Source organism: Diceros bicornis, chromosome 32 (assembly GCF_020826845.1).
Source record: "Diceros bicornis minor isolate mBicDic1 chromosome 32, mDicBic1.mat.cur, whole genome shotgun sequence".
NCBI lineage: Eukaryota > Metazoa > Chordata > Mammalia > Perissodactyla > Rhinocerotidae > Diceros > Diceros bicornis.
The window spans coordinates 37220213-37239969 of record NC_080771.1 but is presented as its reverse complement, the minus strand read 5'-3'; the positions used below and the strand labels follow the sequence as shown (position 1 = coordinate 37239969).

General features: G+C 61.2%; 1 protein-coding gene across 4 annotated transcripts in view; it reads left to right on the top strand.

Moving 5' to 3' along the window:
• The first annotated feature begins 2130 nt into the window (after positions 1-2130).
• The window catches only part of PIEZO1 (piezo type mechanosensitive ion channel component 1), a 67006-nt gene continuing 49379 nt past the window's right edge, over positions 2131-19757 (top strand). For all 4 annotated transcript variants that reach the window (XM_058528458.1, XM_058528460.1, XM_058528459.1 and 1 more), the window contains exon 1: positions 2131-2474. In XM_058528458.1, coding sequence (XP_058384441.1) covers positions 2411-2474 — 64 coding nt within the window. In that variant the 5' untranslated portion in view covers positions 2131-2410. The remainder of the gene's footprint in view (positions 2475-19757) is intronic.

Below are 19757 nucleotides of genomic sequence, written 5' to 3'. Positions count from 1 at the left end.
TATTTATTTATTCCCCCCCCCCCCCAAGCCCCAGTAGATAGTTGTATGTCATAGCTGCACATCCTTCTAGTTGCTGTATGTGGGACGCGGCCTCAGCATGGCTGGAGAAGCGGTGCGTCAGTGCGCGCCCGGGATCTGAACCCGGGCCGCCAGCAGCGGAGCGTGTGCACTTAACCGCTAAGCCACGGGGCCGGCCCACCTCAGGCTTCTTATTTTACTCCTGAGGGCAGAGCCCAGAGAAGGGCTCCCACAGAGGTGGGAGTGCCTGCCCAGGACTTGTCTCGCTGCCACTCTGCCCTGGGAGGCGCTGCTTTCTGACTCTGTGGGCTCTTCACTAGAAGGTGGTGTATCTGGGGGCAGGGTTCTGCCCTGAGCTGGTGAGGGCGAATTTGGTGGTTGGGATTGGGCTCCATGGACCTGGGGACCAACCTTCAAGGCCCTGTGCAGGTGGACATTAATGTCCTGAGAGGGGAGCCCCCCGGCTGCCCCCATGATTACCCAAGGGCCTGCCAGGCAGAGGAAAGGTCGAAGGGAGCCCTAACCTGATGCAGTGTCTGTTCTGCCTGTGTCCTACTGCTGGCTTCTGGGCGAGCCTTTCTCTCTCTTTTCCTGCCCTCCCTGCTCAGTCCACAGCCCGATTAAGAATGATGATGGGGGATAACTGAGGGGACAGAAGGTAGCCCCTCCCCCAGTGCGTGTTACTTCTAAGTCCACTTTGACATAGTCTCCTCTCAAATCTTCACAACTCCGCAGCTTGGGGCCCCCACCCCATCTCATAGATGCTCCCCGAGAGGAGGGAGGCCTCCTGAGGCCATACAGCCAGCAGCTGGTGGAGCCAATGTGGGCTGGCCTTTTGGTCATCTCTGTTGATGCTGCTGCTCGGAGACCCTGGCCACAACCCCTGCCAAGGGATGACCCAAGGCAGCGAGATTCGGGCCTTACCTTGAGCACTGGTGGCTCCAGCCATCTGTGCCAGAGGCTGGGACTGGCAGGTGGGTCCCGGGACTTGCAATCAGGAGGACCCCATGTCTCCAGCCTCCTTCAGGCTCTGACCTTGCAGAGGAACTCTGAGGCTACCAGTCTCAAGGCATCTAGAAAAAGTCCAGGGTCAGATACTACCCCAGTCGGGAATGAAGACAGGCTCCAGCAGGCAGAAGGAGAAGGCCAGTCAGCATTTAAACACCAGACTTCATGGAAGTCCGCATTTCCGGCTCTTGAAGAGCGGGAGGGTCTGGGCCTGCGGTCAGGCTGGCCTGAGTCTGCCGTGAGAATCTGGTCAGCACTGGCTGCAGGCTCTCCCGGCCCACCACACCCACCAGCCTCTCTCCTTCCCTTATGCTGCTGTTTGGAGTTTGGGACCCTGGCCTGAGTGCAGCCACACCGTGGGCTCTGCCTCTCACTCTGTGGGGCCCACCTCAAGGGTGGCTAAGGCCAAACCTAAGTGGCCTGGGTGAAGTGTCCAGCAACCCTGGACTCAGGCCCCCCCCCCCCGGGTCCCCCTCCCCGCCCCTCACCCCCGGTTTACCCAAGAGGACAACAGCCCTCGCGGGTGCTCTGGCTGTCATGACTCCGTCTTGTGATTAGAGCCAAGCCGGTGGTGGCGGCAGGCACGGCTGAAGCGGCGAGGCCTCCCGTCCGACCCCGAGCCTGGCTGCCGCGCTGGCCCTGCGGGCGGGCCCGAGCCAACCCGCGGTCCCCAGGTGGCGCTGCGTCCTCACGTCTGCGGGTGCAAAGCGAAAGTCGCTCCGACCACGCGGGGCACAGTCGGGCGTGGGGTGCTGCCCGGGGGGCCGGACACTAGGGAGCCTTTCTTTGGCGATCGGCCCGGGTCCGCCGGCTGAGAAGCGCCCCCCGCCGCCGCCGCCGCGCGCATACCGAGAGAGGCGGCGCCAAGGCTGTTGGGGTTGGGGGTCTTCTTGGAAGTCCGCTGGTCGGGGGTCTCCGATCCTGCTTGCCCGCCCGGGCCAGGAGGGCTGGCTGGGCGCGAGGGCCGCGTGGAGCTGCGGAGTGGGTGGCGGGCGCGCCGGGCCGTCGGGGGAGCGCGGAGGCGGGCCCGCGGCGGAGGGCGGGGGCCGAGCTTATAAAGGCCCGCGGGCGGACGGGCAGAGAGAGCCGCCAAGCCGCCGTCCGGCCCTGCTCAGCCGCCGAGAGCCGCGAGCTGCGTTCCGGCCCGGGGCAGGGCTGACACCGGAGCGGGCGCGGGTCCCGGCCGTCGGCACCGGGAGGAGAAGGAGGAGGAGGAGAGCGCTGAGGCGCTCGGGTCCCCGCCGACCAGCCAGGGGTCCTGGCCGCGGCGCTCGGCACGTGCAGCGACCCGCCCTGTCCGGCATGGCGCGCCAACCCCGGGTGCCCCCCGCCGCCCCTTAGCGCCGCGGCGGCCCACCGACTCCGGGCCCCGGGCCCCCCGGGCATGGAGCCGCACGTGCTCGGTGCCCTCCTCTACTGGCTGCTGCTGCCCTTCGCGCTCCTGGCCGGTGAGTGGGGTGGGCGCGGCGGGCTCTGGGCTGGGACGCGGGCTGTGTCTCCGCTCCCCACTTCCCGGCCGGGCGAGGGCCGTGCGCGGGCGAGCGCGGAGATTCTCTGGGACGCGCGGCCCTGGGCGCCCGCATTCCAGAAGCATGAGAGCGCTAGGGAGGCCGGGGCGGCGCGGGCGGCCTCGGCGGGGCCCCGTCGGAGCGCCGGGCTTGGAGGGCGGTGGCGGGTGGCGGAGGGATGGCACCCGGCGCCCACGGGAGCGGGCCGCCGAGCGCCATCGGAGAGCGCGGCTGGTGCCTCCGCCCGCAGCGCTTGGGAGGAGGGACGCTGGGAGGGGATTGTCTGCCCCTATGGGAAGGGCCGGAGCATTGGTGAGGGGGGCACGAATCTCTTTTTCTCTTTCGTGTTTAAAAAAAAAAAAAAAGCGCAAACTTGCATCATGATTTCTCGACCAATCTTGGAGAAGGCGGGCTTCCTGCCTGCAGCTGTTTAATCTGGAGCCTCCGGAGCAGAACTAACGTCCCTGCCCTTGGCTCGGCCCTTCACTCTTCCCCTTCCCGTCCCCACTCTGCCAGCGGACTGGGGCAGGCCCATGCTTTGGAAAAAGTAGTTCGGGTTCCTCCCTGCCCTCCCGGTGACCTGGCTTACTCTCTGGGTTGGGTGGGAAACACCCCCTGGAGGGTCTGGCCTCGGTATCAGAGCCGAGGGTCCCCACTCTGGCATCAGTGTCCCCTGCTGGCCGGGTTGTCAGTCCGCCTTCTGGAAAGCATGTCGCTGTGGTTCTCCCCTCTGCTCGCTTCCCTGCCTCCACGGTGCTGAGGGCAGAGTGCTCAGGAGCTCATTCCACCCTTCGACAGGCCCTCACCTCCCTCCATGAGGGGCTGTCAGTGGCTGTGAGCTGGACAGTCTGATTAAATTAATTCACTGAAACATGGAGTGGTTTGCATTGTGAAAGTCTGTCCGTTGGGTGGAAATCTTTCAGATTGCGGTGGGTGCGGGTGTTTTTATTCTGAAAGCCTTTCCAGAGCCTCTTAAGTCACTCCAGGTAGGCATCTGCCAACATCTGTTATAGGTGGGAGCTGGCTCCCAGGAGGCCAGGGATGCGGAGACCCAGAGCTGCCTGCCCCTTGGCTCCCAGACAGACTGTGTTTTGATTTGTGGCAGAGGAAGGTGGTGAAGCTTGGGGACATTTTCAGGACAGGAATCAATGAAAACTATTGAGGCCGGAGAGGAGGGTCTGAGTCAGCCCTTGTGTGGACAGACAGCCTGGGCTGTGCTCCGGAGAGTGCAGGGTGAGCCGGGCTGCACACTGCTGGCTTGTTTTCCTCCTGGGGCCTCTAGGAAGCCAGACAGTGCAAACAGGCAGAATAGACCTAGCTAGAGGTCGGCTTAGAAGCTGGCAGCATGGGGGGGTGGGGGGGTTGGATGGACAGGTAAGCTTCTCAAAAGAGCAGGTTCACCTTTGCCTGCGCACCTGCAGCCCCCTAGAGACAGGGAGGGAACTGGTCAGGCCTGTGGGAATCCGGGAGGTGGTGGCTCCTTCCTGGAGGGGCTCCTCCCCCTAGATGGTGGAAACTCCTGGTGCAGGGTAGGCAAATTTTTTCTGTAATGGGCCACGTAGTAAATGTTTTCACATCATGAAATCTCCTGATATTTTTTCCAACCATTAAAAAGTGTAAAACCACTCCTAGTTTGTGGGCCGTACCCAAACAAGTGCTGGGGCCAGATTTGGCCTGAGGGCCGGAGTTTGTTGACCTGAGAATTAGCCTGGGATCCTGGGTTCTTCTGGCTCTCAGGTGGCTGCTACCGACATGGGCAGTGCATGTCCTCTGGATGCTGAGCTGGCACTCGCTCCAGGTTCCCACCTGTGCCACAGTAGTCACCTGAGGAGCTTGATGACGAATTCTCTGTACTTCTTTCTCAGTTTTTCTGTAAACATAAAACTGCCCCCAAAATAAAGTCTATTAATTAAAAAAAAAAAACCTGCTGCCTTGGCCACGCCCACCTCGATTCTGGGGCCTGGTGGGGGACGTGGGCTTCGGCGTTGTTTCTTAAGCTTGGGGGAGGGTGGGTGATGGGAAACCGGCCAAGGCCCTGCCCAGGTGACACCTGAGACTCTGGCGCTGGTTCTCCGGCTGGGCGTGGGCAGCTCCCGAGGGAGCTGCTTGCTGTCCTGCTAATGTCAAGGCCCAGCTGACGGAGCTGGAAGTGGACCGTTTGCTCTGGTGTCTTCTGAGGCTAGAAAGTGTGAGTTCTGTGGTGTTTTGGAAGTAAGAGGTGGGTGTGCATAAGGCCTTCAGAGGATATTAGTCAGACTGGTGCCCTGTGCTGGCTCGGGCCGCGGCTGTGCCAAGGGTTGAGTCATCCTGGAGTGCCCTCGGCCCCACGCCACTCCCTGTGGGGGATCACCACCTGAAGAGCCCGGCTCTGCCTCTTCGTTGTGGCAGAGACTCCCCGACTCCCCCTGGGAGGGGTGATGGCTGCAGGCATCTCACCTGTTGTCCCTGGAGCCCTGAGGGGGGGGGTCAGGACCCAGAGCTGAAAGCTTCTAGAGAGATGTTAGGGCTGGACATTTTGTGATTCCCATAGGACAGGCCATGCCTCCTGACTCTTGACCTAACAGGGCAGCCAGAAACAGACAACGTAGCCAAAAGACAGGTGGTTAAAACAGGAACCTTATGGCTGACGACGGGAAACATACGTGGTGCCGCAGTGTGGCTTTGGCCTTGTAGGATGGGCCTCCCCCTGCAGGCACGCCCCCCGGCACACTGGGCCAGCCCCTGCACCAGACCAATTGTCACTGAGAAGTGTTACTGTTTAGAATGGGGCCACTTCCTCCTTTTCAGAGCGTTTCCACCATCGCTGACTCAACACCCCTGTGAGCAGGCAGGATGGGTTCCTCTCTCTTGGCAATGAGAAAGCGGAGGCCTGGCCGCAGGGCCTTGTTAGCGTCCAGGTCCGAGACTCTAGCATTTACCCAGTAACCCCTCGGGGGTGAACTGTGCTGGGCTCTCAGAGCCAGCCCGGGCCCGGGTCTGTCCCATCCAGAGGCTGCGCTCTGCTGGTGGCACTAGGAAGGAGAGCACCCAGGACTGGACGGCCTCAGAGCTGGGGCCTTGCAACCTTGCGGAAGGGACGCTGACTCTATGTTGGCCCCCCAGAAAGACTGAACGAGTCAGCAGGACTGAGGTGCCTGGTTGACAGGACTGAGGGGTGCCTGTGCGCGTGTTTGGGGGAGGGGCCAGGGTCCACCCAGGAGCTGAACACGGGTCCCCTGTGGTCATCCCTCTGGGGTCATCCTGCTGGCAGCCAGGCCTGGAGAGCCCCGGGCCCTGCCAGGAAGGGTCCGGCAGAGGAAGTCTTGTGGCTGCGGGTGGGAGGAGTGCCTGGTCTCAGCCCCTGGCCCTGCAGGGCGGGCTGCTTCCTGGGTGGCGTCTCTCCCGTTCTGACTTGGCACTAAATTTGCTCTTGGTACTCAGAGATGGAGAGGAAGAAGGGCAGCCTTCTCGACCTCATCTTGAGGGGCCCACCCGCCGTGAGCGCAGCCGCAGGGGACTGCCTTTCGTGGCAAGTCCAGAGATGGGGCCAGCCTACCCAGTGGTTGTGGAGCTCCCCCTTCCTGCTGCCACAATTTTCAGGGTCCAGCGCGAGCTCCTTCTTACAGGGAGCCACTCTTGACCACTCTGGTCCTCAGAAATCCCCTTTTCCTTAGAATTCAACACACACATTGGTCTTGGTCATCGATTTTAGAAAGACAAAGACATTTTTTATGTAGATCCTTTTTTTACGTAGATTTTTTTTCCCCTCTTGTTACCAAAGCAATTTTGTGCTTCCTTGTAGTGAAGACTCTGCATTACAGAAGTCGTTAATACGGCAGCACACGGCTGCCTTGCAGGGGACCCACAAGGAGTGTCTGCTGCGTGCTTTTCCACAAGGGGAGCAGTGTGGTCAAGGGGAGCAGTGTGGTCGGCAGCCCCTGTCCCCAGCTGCCTGTCCCTGTCAGCCTGAGGCTGTCCTGGAGAGGTGCCGGGAGGACCACCTGCTCTGCACCTGACCTCTGTCACTCTTAACCTTTGGACTCCTCTGAGCTCAGCCTGTTTTCTGGATGAGGACCCTGGGGTTTGGGGACGTGGGTTCACTCACCCAGAGGAAGGGGTGAAGCTGGGGATGGAATTTTCCTTCTCAGGCAGCTGAGTCCCACACCTCCTGCTGACAGAATGTTACCTTTGGGGGAACCTGGGGTGGAAGTTCGCTGGGAGGACAGACAGGGGAGGGGAGGGCTTTGTGGGTGGCAGCAGCCTCTGTCCTGCTCTGAGCTTGCCCTCACCCCCCTCTCTGGGCCTCAGTTTCCTCGCCTGTAAACGAGACAATGAAAGCTTGAAGGCTGCTCCCAGCTCTCTGATCTCTTGGTCTCCAGGGCTCTGGACGGAGCAGGGCTGGGGCAGCCCTCCCATGCAAGTCCTGGTGGGCCGGGAGCCGCAGAGCACTTTCCCAGATGTGCCGGCACCCGGGCCGAAGTGCTGGCGGTCAGCGGCCAGGGCAGGCCTCTGGGGAGCCGAGTGGAAGGGGCCACCCACCACCGGGGTCCGGCACACGCAGGGCTGCCCAGCCAGCCACGGGCGGTTCCCAGGAAGGGGAGGCGCTATGTCCAGGGCCGGCCCCCTGCCACCACGCCCTCCACCCGCCCGCGCAGATTCCTGCGCGCTCACTCGGGACCTTTCCTGAGTCTCCCGAATTCATTCAAGCGTTCTCTCCTCCGGGTCTCATGGGAAGAGTCTGGGCTGGATCCAGGCGCCTGCGTCTGGTTCAGAGCCAGTGGTGGCGGGCGTGGGAGGGGCTGGGCTCATTCTTCTAACCAGCCTGCGGTTTCCTCCTCGCCAGGGAGGAAGGTCTGGGGTCCCGCCAACTCCCGGCACTTTGGTTCTGTAAGTGCCTTTGCTGTGTTTATTCACTGCACTTGGAGCACAGATGAGAAAGAAACAGCACAACAACTAACGCCCTACAAGACAGGTTCCCCAAATAACACCCTAAAAAAAGATGGGGTCCCCAGATAATGCCATACAGAATAGGGTTCCCCTAAATAATGCCATACGAGACTGGGTCCCCAAATAATGCCCTAAAACATGGGGTCCCAAGTAACGCCATACAGAATAGCGTCCTCTTAAATAATGCGGTACAAGGCAGGGTTCCCAAGTAACGCCGTGCAGAATAGGGTCCAGGCTGAGCAGGGCTGGGAGGAGGTGAGCCCCGGATGAGGCTGCCTGATGGAGGGAGAGGAGTTGGCAGCCAGGCTGGGGGGTGCAGGATGGCAGTTCCAGGGCCTCAGACCAGGCAGCCCCTACTTCAGGCCCTCTGTCTCTGGAAGGAGCTGAGGGGGTGGCCTGGTGGATGGGGATGCTGTGGGGGTGTGTTTCTTTCTGAACTCTAGTGCCCTGGTGGTGGCTGGGTGGGGTGGGGAGGGGAGGTCGGGCCTGGAGAAGGGCTGGAAGGACCTGATACTGGAACCCCTCCCCTGTTCTGATTTTTTATTTCGTTTTAATTGCCCAAGTAATCTATGAATACTTTTCATAAAACAGTGAAATGTTAGATAAGATTAAGTTGCTTTTTTAACCATTTGAGTCTGCCCGTCCCCCCCTCATTCTCAGAAGGAAACCTCTGGTTTGCTCCGTTTCCAGGCCTGTCTGCTCTTATCAAAGCATAAACGTATCTGTCACATGTGCCGCCCACAGCCGCCACACCATGACTCGGTGTCCCCTCTGTCCTTCCCCCCTGGGCACCCGCGGTTACTGGGGTCCCTTCATGGGAGGTCAGGTGGCTCCCAGGCCTTGGGAATTGCAGCAGCGCGGCCCCGTCTCTTGCTCCTGTGGAGTGCTTCTCTGGGGTAAATGGACTCAGGAGCTCCCCATTCTGTGGATGGGCAGACGGAGGCTGAGGCCAGACAGCTGTGGTTGGCCCTGGGGGAAGCTGCGCATCAGGGGAGGTGACAGCCAAGCCGAGTGCAATGGGGTGGCGTCGGGCCCAGCCCAGCCTCTAGGTGACACCAGGGCACCCTCGGCCGACGTGCGTGGCCTCCCGCATCCCTGCAGCCGTCTTGGGGCCTCTGCTGAGAGGGGTGGGTCAATTTTTCTGGTGTGTTTTAATAACATAATTATAGGGAGTATTTTTAGGTTCCCTCTAACGGGCCGGCTGTTTACCAGGCTCTGATCCGCCCTCTGTTTTTCTCCATAAGTATATATAGCTGGGACTACTTCTCCTTCCTCGGGGTCAGGCTAAAGAGGGACACGGATGCCGCGGCCACCTCCTGTGGTTTCCTTTGCTGGTGTATGGGCGGCTGAAGTGGGCCCAAGAGCCAGCCGGCTCCTGTAGAGCAGGAGGGGGGCTGGGGGCCATGCTTCCATCCATGAGGTGAGGGGGTAGGGGGCTTGCCGCCATCCCAGGCCCCTGGGCCCCACGGTGGGGAGGAGCTGCCCCACACAGGGAGCTGCGGCTGGGTGAGGGATGCGCTTCCCCAGGCCCCATCCAGGCTGCTTCCAGCTCAGCTCCGACCCCAGCAGTGCCCAGGTGTGCCAGCTAGGCTGTCCCCCCAGCTCTCCTGCCTCCCTGCCCTGGACAGCCTTCCTGTGGATCCTCTGGAGGAAAGGAAAAGAACAAAACTGCTACGTAAACAGATTCCTCGGGCCTGCAGGAGCAGCCAAAGGCCGTGACTGTGGCTGTGGTTGTGGCAAAGCAGGAGGGGGCCAGGGGTGGGCTCCGTGGTCAGGGTGCCATCTGAGGAGGAGCCGCCAGCCTCAGGCCTGGGTCTTGGCCTGTCACCTCCTGGAACTGCTGGAGCCCTGGGTCCAGTCTCTCTCATTTACTTGATTTCTGTTTATGGTTAAAATACCACATCATTATAACAACATTAAAGAGGTTTTGAGAGAGAAAGGGAATCCCCTCCCCCTGCCGTATCCTAGCACTTCCAGTTTCCCTTCCTTCCCATCTGTCCGTGGCTGGGGTGATGATGAGCACCACGGCCCACCACCCCACGACACTGCGGGAGCTCCTGAGTGCCAGGCTTTGTCTGCGCATATCTGTCCCCCGTCTTGTGCTGTTCACAAGGAGCAGGTGGCCCAGACTGCCTGAGGTCAGCCCATGTAAGGTGCTGTGCTCCCCTGGCAGGCCAGCCGTGCGCCCTGCGTTACCTACCATCTAGGTGCAGTTCGAGTGCAGTTTGCAAGCTGCCTTTTCGAGTGTGGATCATGGGACAGCAGCTCTCCAGCCCCTCCTGAGCTCCCGGCCCTTGGCCTCCATCTGCCCCTGTGGGTGCTCACTCTGCCTCCTCATCCCTAAAGTTATCCGGCTGCCTCCCCCAGCTGACCGGTCACTTGGGCACAAGCCTCTGCATCGTTTCTCTAACTTAGTGTCCACTTGTCTCCCCAGCCCTTCTGCAACCTCTGCCCAGGTCCACTGCCATCGCACCCTCTGCTTGGACAGAGCGGGGGGCCTCTCCGCCCTCCCTGCCCCAGTCTTCCGGCTCTGCGTCCAGATGCGTCCCACAGCCAACGGGGCTTCCTGAGACATCTGAGCAGCCATTCCTCCACCTAAAGCCCCAAGAGCTGCCCAGGGCCCACTGTGAAAACCCTGCTGGCTCAGCCTGGCATGGGGTCCCTGACCTTCTAGTCTCCACTCAGCACAACTCTCTGACAACGCCCTGCCCGCTGCTGGTAGCGGTGCTCCACAGTGGGCACCTTCACCTCTCCAGGCAGGGGGGTGGGGGGCCCCATGTGACGGATGGGGACATGAGGGTGACGTGGTGGGGGTAGAGTGGCCATTGGCACCAGAGTTCTTGACACCAACACTCTTGCCTCCCAGGGAGCCCCCAGACCCCACGCCTTCAACATGTCAGTGTACCCGGTGACTACCCAGTTACTTCCTCTGGCCGGGCTTGTATCTCGCCACCCCAAGCTTGTCCTCGCCCCGGACCTGCCGGCTGTTCGCTTTGCCGCCATCTTCCCGTGGCAGACACTCGGTCACTCTGCTGCCTTCTATTGGTCATTCACTCGCCAAATACGTTTAGAGAACCTGCCATGTGCCAGGTCCTGCTTTCGGGGTCCCTACAGAAGCCCGTGGAGGACAGCGCATAGTCCATGCATCGTGTTTAACTGAGATATCGCGAGCAGACGAAGGGCCAGACCTTCAGTGTTCCGGAGGATGGGTTTTGACAGTTGAACACATCCATATGTGTTCCAGATGGAGAACACGTCTGCCCGGGGAACAACTTGCCCCCTTTCAGTTACCCCCCACGACTCTCTGACTTCCGTGGCCCTGTTAGTTTTGCCTGCATGGGGGGTTCATGTTCAAGAGGCCACCAGGGCCGTGGACTTCTGTGTTGCTGCTGTCGGTCAGCGCAGTGTTTGTGCGATCCGTCCAGGTTGCTGCCTTGGTGGCTCCTTCGTTAGTGCTGGTCAGGACTCTTCCGTCTGCACCGGCCACATGTCCTTGTCCCCTCTCCTCTTCTGCATCGGCGAGTGTGCACGAGCCTGCTAGCGCGCATGTCCCTCTGTGCACACTTGAGTGTCGTTCTCTCCCTGGGCGTGGGGTTGCCGGGTCACGGGCGGCACCCAGCTCACCTCGAGGACACCCCAGTCAGTTCTCCAGGTGATGTCTTGACGCTCCCTGGTCGGGCAGGAGGGCTCCAGGGCCCCCGCCCTCGCCTGCACATGGTATGTCGGCCTCTGGCTTCAGCCGGCTTGTGGGCATGAAGTGGCATCTCCTGCGGCTTTACCCTACATTACCCGGATGCCGAGTGGTGGTCATCACCTTCGATATCTTCTCTGGGACATGTCTCGAAAAATCTTTCACTCATTTTTAAGAATTGGATTATCTTTTTGTTTGTTTGGTGAGGAAGATTGGCCCTGAGCTAACATCTGTGCCAGTCTTCCTCCACTTCTTGTATATGGAACACCACCACAGCGTGGCTTGATAAGTGGTGTGCAGGTCCACGCCTGGGATCTGAACCCCCGAACTCCGGGCTGCCAAAGCGGAGTGCACGGACCCAACCACTACACCACTAGGCCAGCCCCCCCGTAATGGTGTCTTTTTAAGAGCAGGTGTTTTTAATTTGAAGTTCCATTAACCGGTGACCTGCTCTGTTTAATCGGTCATTTTCCCCGCCAGAACGTCCTCTTCTCCCCCATCGTGAGGGTGGCTGTGGCCTGGGTGCCTGGTACACGAGGGGCCTCTCTCAGCATTTCCTGACGGGTGGGCTGCTCTGCCCTGGCTGGGCTGGCTCCCATTTCCTCCAGGCCCTGCCGTGTGCTTCCTGCTTCCCGCCTGTGCCCTCCTGCTCAACCCCCCACCCCTCGTCTGCCTGCTTGGCCTTCAGACCTTCTCGACTCCCCTCCCAGGGCCTTTGTCCCACTGTCTCCAGGGGCCACCCCCTCGCTCGCCAGCTCTTGTCCTGGGTGTCTCTGGCCTGGCTGGGACTTTGGTCTTCAGCGTGGCCTCCCCTCGCCGCCTGTTGGATGCAGTGCTTTCTTTTGGCTGCTGTGCTGTGACCGTCGGGCCTCCTGACCCCCCTGCTGTTCCCAGGGGCCCACTCTGTGTGCTGCCTGACTTTCTCTCTTCTGACCGTCCCCCTCGGGACAAACTCCCCGGGCTGGACACTGAGTTCAAGGCCAGGACAGTCTCAGCGCTGCACCCAGGTGCTTTGGCAAGTGCGGCTCCAATTCAGCCTGCACAGCCTGGCCCTGGGGCCTGTCCTGTTTGATCCTCAGGGAGCCCCATGTGGTCCCAGCGTGCTTCTTGCCTCTGAGCCGCCTGTTAGTCCTCGGCCAGCACAGCCACACTTGTGGGTCAGCACTAGGTCTCCTGCTTCCTCTTCTGTCCCCCCGCCCCCTGGACCAGCCCAGAGCTCGGCCCCTGGCCAGCACAGCCATTTCTCCTCCACTCCGTGTGGAGCCATCTGGCTGACAGTGCCTCGCTTCTTCATTGATGTCACTCTGCATGGTCAGGGCCAGGCCAGCCACTGCCCGATCCTGCGTGTGGAAGTGGATGTAGACAGAGGCTGTGTGGTGGTGAGGCTGTGACACACAGGCACTGCTTGAGGCTGCGCCGTCTGATGCTCCGGTCTCGAGGGTCCCCCTGTCCGGCTCCCAAGCCCTGGCTGTGACGCTTCCCATCCCACTGCCGGAGTCACATAATCAGTGGGTGCAGACCTGCCTGGCCTGGGAGAGGCGGCCAGGATGGCCCTAATCTCTGGATGTCAGGAGAGGGGCTGGCAGTGCTCAGGAACGTGGAGGGCCTGCGGTGGGGGGAGGGATCCAGGGGCAGAGGCTTGAGGCCTCTTGTGGTCCCTGGGGTGGTGTCTGAGGGGGCCCTCGGGTGGGGCAGCCTCACCCTTTGGCGGCAGCCATGTGATCCTGGCACCTGTTGGCTCCGCGACCTCGGCCAGGACCTGTCCTGCCTCAGTGTCTCCATCCTTGCAAGCGGGTGCGTAATGTGACAGCAGGAGAATGAGACCAGCCAGAAGCCAAGAGTTAGAGGTCATCTGGCCCGGAGGGAGCTCCACGCAGGTCCTGGATGCTGAAGGGCGGGGGCTGAGCTTGGAGTCCTGTGTCCCTTCGTCCTGTGCCCGAGGAAGCCAGGGGATGCTGGGCACCCTTCTTCCCATGGAGGCGGCACCCGCCTGCCATCCCACCACTCCGTTTGGCAGTCTGCCCTGTGGGACTCGCCCTTAGAGTCGGGGGGACCTCCAGGTGGCCATCTGCCCCTGGGGTTGCAGGTGGAGACACCAGCGGTAGGTGGGGGAGATGAGGGCCCCATTATCAATCCTTCCAGAGTGAGGCCCAGCTTATGCTGAATAAACAAAACCCAGGCTTGCGGCCACACAGGGAGGGAGTCTGCGCTCACTCCCAGGCGTCTCGCCTCCCGCCTGACCCTCTGCCCATCCACACGTCTCTGGATTTTCTGGAGTGAGGCCCCTTTTCTCCCTGCCCATTTCCTCTCGTGCCCCAAAATTGGGCCGACCTCATGTCCCAGTTCCCCATTTGGGGGTATCTCCCTTAGCTCTCCGCTCTCACTCTCCAGGGCCGTGCTGTCCCTTTCTGTCCGCCCCTCTTCTCCCCAGGTTCCCCACTGTGGAAAGCATGTGATGGAGGGTGGGGCACCAAGAGTTATTTGCGAGGACCAGGGGCCACTCTCCTCTGGAGGCCCACTCTGAACCAAGGAGCCCCAGCTGGGAGGAGCCCCCCAACCTTCGAGGGTGGAGGGTGCACGAGGCAGAGGGAGGAGTAATTGCTGCCTCCAGAGGAGGCTTCAGAAGCTTCTGGGCTGGACAGGCTCTATCACATTCCAGAGCCTGAGAGACACTTCCAGGCCTCCTGAGGGGCCGAGGGCCCATGGTGCATTCAGTTGTGTCTTCAGGAGGCATTGCCAGCGGCCTGCAGGGGGCAGGCATGGTCCTGTGTGGGGGCTGAGGGCTTTCCAGATGGAATGACCCCTATTGGGGAGGGCAGTGCTGCCAAGGGGCAAGGGCATCCTGGTCGGGGTGGCCTCAGGAGCTCGTGCCTTTGCACAGGTGACTTAAGGACGTGGGCAGGAGCTGCTGAGGGTCACCCCTCAGAGAAGGAGCAGGTGGCAGGGCCTTGGAACCGTTTTATGTGGAAGGAAGCCGGACCGCTGTGGTTCCTCTGTATCCCCTGCCAGACTTGGGCCTGCTTCTCAAAAAGCCTGGCCTGCCTGTGGGCGTGGGGCCCCGTGGTGTGAGCATCCTCCAGGGACTCAGGTTCCGTGTCTGTCCGTTGGTTATTTGTAACTTGGGGCTGGTTTCCTCGCTGAACTGTGCTCTTGGTGGTGGCTCCTGCCGGCGGCTGGGCCACACGGCCCCGTGGCCGACTAGGTACTGGGCAATAGTTGCATCAGCAGCTTCCCTGCTGCACCAAGTGGGGGCCCGGGCTTCCTGTGGCCTCTCCCCAGTTCTGACGCAGGTGAGGGATGTCAGCCCGTGGAGACAGGAGATGCTGGACCCTGGGGTCTCGGTGGTGGGGGATGGTCATGCTAGCAGCCGCGGGGAGTCAGGCCTCCCTCCAGGACAGCCCCAGGGCATTGGGTGTTTGGACGTCATTGCCGCTGGCGTCACCTCTGTGGCTCCTGTTCTGTCCCAGCCCCGCTCTGTGCAGGTGGAAAATGGGGCCCACCGGGGCAGCCTTGGGACCTCAGCTGACTTCTGCCCTGTCCTGAACACTGTCACTGGGGCGCTCCAGGGTACGGCCGTGCTGGGATTCAGGCTTGAGCGTGTGTGGCCCCTATGTGCCCAGCATCTGCCAGGCAGTGAGTTTCCTCAGAACCAGTGGTCTAGGAGGCCACAGGAACCTTCCTCTGCCTGCTGGGGTGGTGGGTGCCCGCGGAGCAGAGGCAGTGGAATGGAAAAGCTCCTAGGCCAAGCTTCTTATCACCTTCCCACTCCTTCCTCCAGCCAATCCCATCAGACACGGCTCCAAGTCCTGGCTCTGCTACTGGGTGTCCTGGGACAAGTTACTCAGCCTCTCTGGGCCTTGAACTCTCCACCTTTAGATGTGGGACATGGCTACCTGCTATGCCAGGCGCCCAGTACCTGCAGCTGCCCTTCTATCTTCGGGCCTCTCCATGCCCCACTTGGTTTAATCTCCACTTGTAAGGTTAGCACCTGCCTCGAGTGGCCTCATTGCCCTGGGGACAGCCCGCCAGGTGACGTGGGTGGAAGTACCTTGCCAAGTCCACCTGAGTGAGAGGGAGGTGGGGATAGTGCTGCCTCTCCCAGCCCTCGCTCTGCCTCTGCCGTGGATGAATGACAAACCTCTTAATCACCCGCCTCTCAGGGCGGGCAGGGCTGCCTCCATGTTTTAAGGAAGCCTGTCCAGGCCGAAGCTGCATGCCACAAGTTTTGATTAAGGAGCTCTTCACCGACGCCCTTGGGGCACCTTGGTGGCCTCACCGGTGAGGAATCCGGGGCAGAGTTGTCCCACGGCTTGGTGACGTCCCGCAGCTGAGACTGGGTGTCGGGGTAAGGACACCCAGCTTTAGGCCCGGCCCTCGGCTCCACCGATCAGGTGGCAACAGTGGAACCTGCTGCGTCTGGCTGAGTCACGGTTCTGGGCGCTTCCACAGGACAGCAGTGAAGGCATCACGTGGCTGACTTCGTGGGCTGCTGCTGGGAGGGTCCTCCATAGCCCAGGGATGAAGGAGTGGGTTGGGGCAGGCACGGACCCCTGCCCACGGCATGGAGCCTGGCTTGGGGTGGTGTGCACCCACGCTGACAGCCACCTCTCCCGGCTCCTGAAAGTGCTGGCAGCTGAGGGTGCTCCTGGTGTTCTCCCCGAGGAAGGACGCCTGGCCCCAAACCCTGGGGGCTGTCACCAGCCTTGGCCTCACGAGGCAGCCCCCTGCTTTCAGGCCGGGGTTGGGAGTTGGCTGAGGGAAGGAGCACAACAGCGGTGCCCTGTGTGGCCCGGCCTGCCCCTGAGACCCCTGCCATGCTTGAGGCAGCAGCACAAAGATTCGCATTTGGAAGAGGTTAAGCAAGTTCCGGGTCCACAGCTGGAAGGGACAGAACTAGACATCAGCTCTGGGGCTGTGTGCCAGGTCACAGGAGGGCGGGTGTGGTTGGCATCTAGGCACCGAGGACTGGGGGATGCTTCAGAGGGAAGAGGTGTCCGGCTGTGCCTGTGGGCTGCCTGTGCCTGCAGGTTCCTGCTCAGGCTTCCGCGGGATCCGTCCAGATCAAAACTGCGAGGATGGAATTGTGTGCACTTGGCCAGCAGAGTGCGGGGGGTGGTGAGGGGGGACCCCAGCCCGTGGGTGTGTCTGTGTGTGGGTGGGGGAGGGGCCTGGCCTCGGCAACCTCTCCAAGTGGAAGGGACAGCGTGGGGGAGGAGTCGGGAGCGAGTTTCTGCAGCCCCGCTGGCCGCTGAGTGAGTGCAGGAGGAGACACCAGGCCTGCTCGCCTGTCTCGGCTCCTGGCCCCCCTGTTCTCTGGCCCTCCCTGGTTTCCCGCCACTGGCTGCAGCAGCTGAAGGAGGTGTATGGGAGCCACGTGTCTGTCCTGTCCGTGTGTTAGCAGGGACCACAGAGGGGGGCACAGCGGCAGCGAAGCCTGGGGTTGGGGGGCCAGCCAGATGCCGCTTCAGGCCTCTTTCCTGGTGTCGACTGGAGCCTGCAGGTTCCCGAAGATTCAGCCCTGACCCTGAGGAGCAGGAGGGGCCTGCAAGGGTGTCTGTGGTCAGGGTGCAGCGGTGGAAGGTGGGCGGTGAGGCCTGGTTCTGCTCCCAGTGCTCTGCGGCTTCGGGCAGGTGGCCGGTGACTCTCAGAGCAGCCTTTGGCCGTCAGGCTTGTGATTAAGAAAACAATGCTGGTGTTCCAATCATGACCTCATCACTTCAGCCTCTGAATGGATGAGGCTGGCATCCTCATTTTACAGGTGAGGAAACTGAGGCTCAGAGAGGACTGTAGTCCACAGAAGTAGAGCCAGGCCTCTGACCAAGGCTCTCCTTTCTCCAAAGCCCGAGTCCTGTAGACACAAGGCTGCCAGGCCCAGGAGCGGGTCCTCCCACCTCGTGGCATCTCTGGTGCGTCTGACCTGCCCATCGTGGGCGGCAGCCCCAGGGTGACAGCTACCCCTGTGCAGACTGGCCAAGGCCTTCGAGGAGCAGGGTCCAGCTGAGATTAGGGGGGTTGAGGGGCTGGATAAGAGCTGGCCTGCTCCTCGCTGCCAGGAAGGGTCTGAGGTGAGGGGCGAGGGGATGCTGGGATGGAGGCTCTGACCCTTGTGAGTGGAGCTGGCAGGGGGAGGGGGTGGTGAGGGGTGGCTGGCTCGTGCCTCTGGGGCCCGGGCATCATGGCCTCCCGGGACCCCCACGGATGTCAGCTGCTTGCTTTGCTGTTGGGAATTAGATTAGTTTTCCATAAAAACAGGATGTAGTGGGTGAGCCAGCAGTGGGCCAGGTCTTTATTCTCACTCCCCTGTTTCCAGGAACTGGACATATAGCTTTAGCCGGGACTGCCCTGTCCCCACCCGCTGCCTCCCCCAGGGTACAGGGAATGGCCGCGCTCTGCTAAGTGGCTACTTAATCTGCTTCTGCTCTCGTCTGGGGAGCTTATCCATCACCAGGAGCCAGCATGCCGACAGTGGGGACACTCCCGCCATCCCCACCATGTGGTCCACGGGCCGGGGTGGGGGTGTGTGGGAGGAGATGCTGCAGGCGCCAGGCAGCACTGAAATGCCCGCTGTGCCACAAGCAGTGCCGGAGGAGGGGACGCTGCCCCACGCCAGCGGGTCTGGAGGTCTGTGGTGCTGGACCCAACCTTAGGTGACGGCCTGTGCCTCAGCCCCTCCCCCCACGGCAGTGCAGAACTTCAAGGGTTCACAGGTCCCATGTTGCAAGCCTGGGTCTGAAGGGTCCATTGAATTAAGGAGGTGGTGGGAGCCAGGCAGGGCTCCAGGGGCATGCCTGGCCATGCACACGATGTGGGAGGGCTGCATGGGGGGCGGTGCGTGTGAGCCACGAGGATGCTTTAGGAAAGAGTCTGGTTGTCGAGGAGCCATGGGCACATCTGGGAAGGCTGGCAGGCACGTCAGGGGGCATGGGCTTTGTCCTGCAGGTGGCGGGAGCCACGAAGAGGAGAGTTGAGTCCCAGTCCCTGGGCTTCCCCCATTGCTCTGAGTCCTGAGAGGTGCTGCCCCACAGTTAAAGGTCTGACCTGGAGGGAGCTGGCCAGCCTGGCTCTGTCACTCACCAGCTGAGTGGCCTTGGCTTGTGACCTGTGGAGACCTTCCCTCCCCAGACACAGTCCCTCCTGGGTGAGCAGACGGCAGTGGGGCCTCCCTCCACCCGGCTCGTCCTATGAGCGCACGGCCGGGCGCCTTGGCTGAGAGCTGAGGGCATTGCACTTGGGTGGGGGTGGGGGGGGCAGGGCTTTCCAGCAAAGCCATCGCTTCCCCCTCAGCCACTTCTCAGCAGCTCAGGCTTCATGCAGAGCTGACTTCAGAGGGAGAAAGAAGGGCAGGGGCTGTCCCCCTCCGCCCTCTTCCCCTCAGCAGGTCAGTGGCAGGTGAACCTCTGGGTTCTGGTCTCCCGGGGAATAGGGAGGGGCCCAGCCAGGCTGGCAGGAGCGCGGGCAAGGGTGGGCCCTCTGTGGCGGGTGCGGGGCCTGGCCCAGGAAGGTCAGCTCGCTTGGAGGTTCTTTTGTTCTTTCTGGCCCCAGACAGACCACAGCCACAGGCCCGGCAGGCCCCCTTGAAAATGACCCCGGATGGAATTCCAGAGCTCAGAAATGGCCCTTTCCTGGAAAGCTGTCCCAAAATTCATGAGAGCTTTTCCTAGAGGAGGAAGGAGGGATTGTGGGGAGATGAGTGAAGGGCCCTTCAGCTTCATCAGTGACGTTTAATTCAGTAAAATACATGTTGCCAGGAGAAACATGTCAGAGGCCAGCAGACGGTGCCGGAAGAGTGGGACTGCCTATTACTTTCTATGGCCAGAGTGATTACTCTCTGGGCTTCTCTGCAGCTAAAAAACTTTCAAAAATGAGGAAAAGGAAAGTGAATGTTATATGAGCTGGTCAGCAACCTTTCATGCAAAAGGAAAACCGAGGCCCCCTCCTGGCCTGACGGAGCCCAGGGTTCAAGCCCGGGGAGGCCCACGCCATCCCCTTGTGCCTGGGTGCTCAGCACAGCGTGAGCTGGACCCTTCCCAGGCCGGCTCCTGGGGTGGGGCCGTCTGAGCCACTTCCCAGGCTGGTTGTTATGAGTGGCCAGTGTTGACTTTTCCCCTGGCCACTTCATGGGCTTGTTGAATTTCCAGAATGTGTGGGGCCTCCAGCACCCTGTTCACCCAGCCCTGGGCCACACAGCTGTCCAGAGCAGCCACCTGGGCCCAGACCTCAGAGACAGGTCGGCCAGCCTGGCGTCTGCAGTGCAGAACCTTGAAACCAGTGGTCAGTCAGGGTTCCCAGAGAAACAGAGCCAATAGGGTCTAGATAGATAGGACATCTCGTGTAACGTGTGTGTGTGTACATACACCACGTACATACATTCACACATACATGTGAGAGGGTTGGTTTTAAGGAATTGGCTCACACAGTTGTGGGCCTGGCACGTCTGAAATTTGCAGGACAGCCCAGCAGCCTGGAGATTCAGGCAAGAGTTGATGTGTGATCTTGAGTCCCAATTCCTTCTTCCCTGGGGCCTTGGTCTGGCTCCTGAGGCTTTCCTCCACTGGCTGCGGCCCACCCACCTCAGGGAGGGTCACCTGCTTTAGTCAGAGTCCACT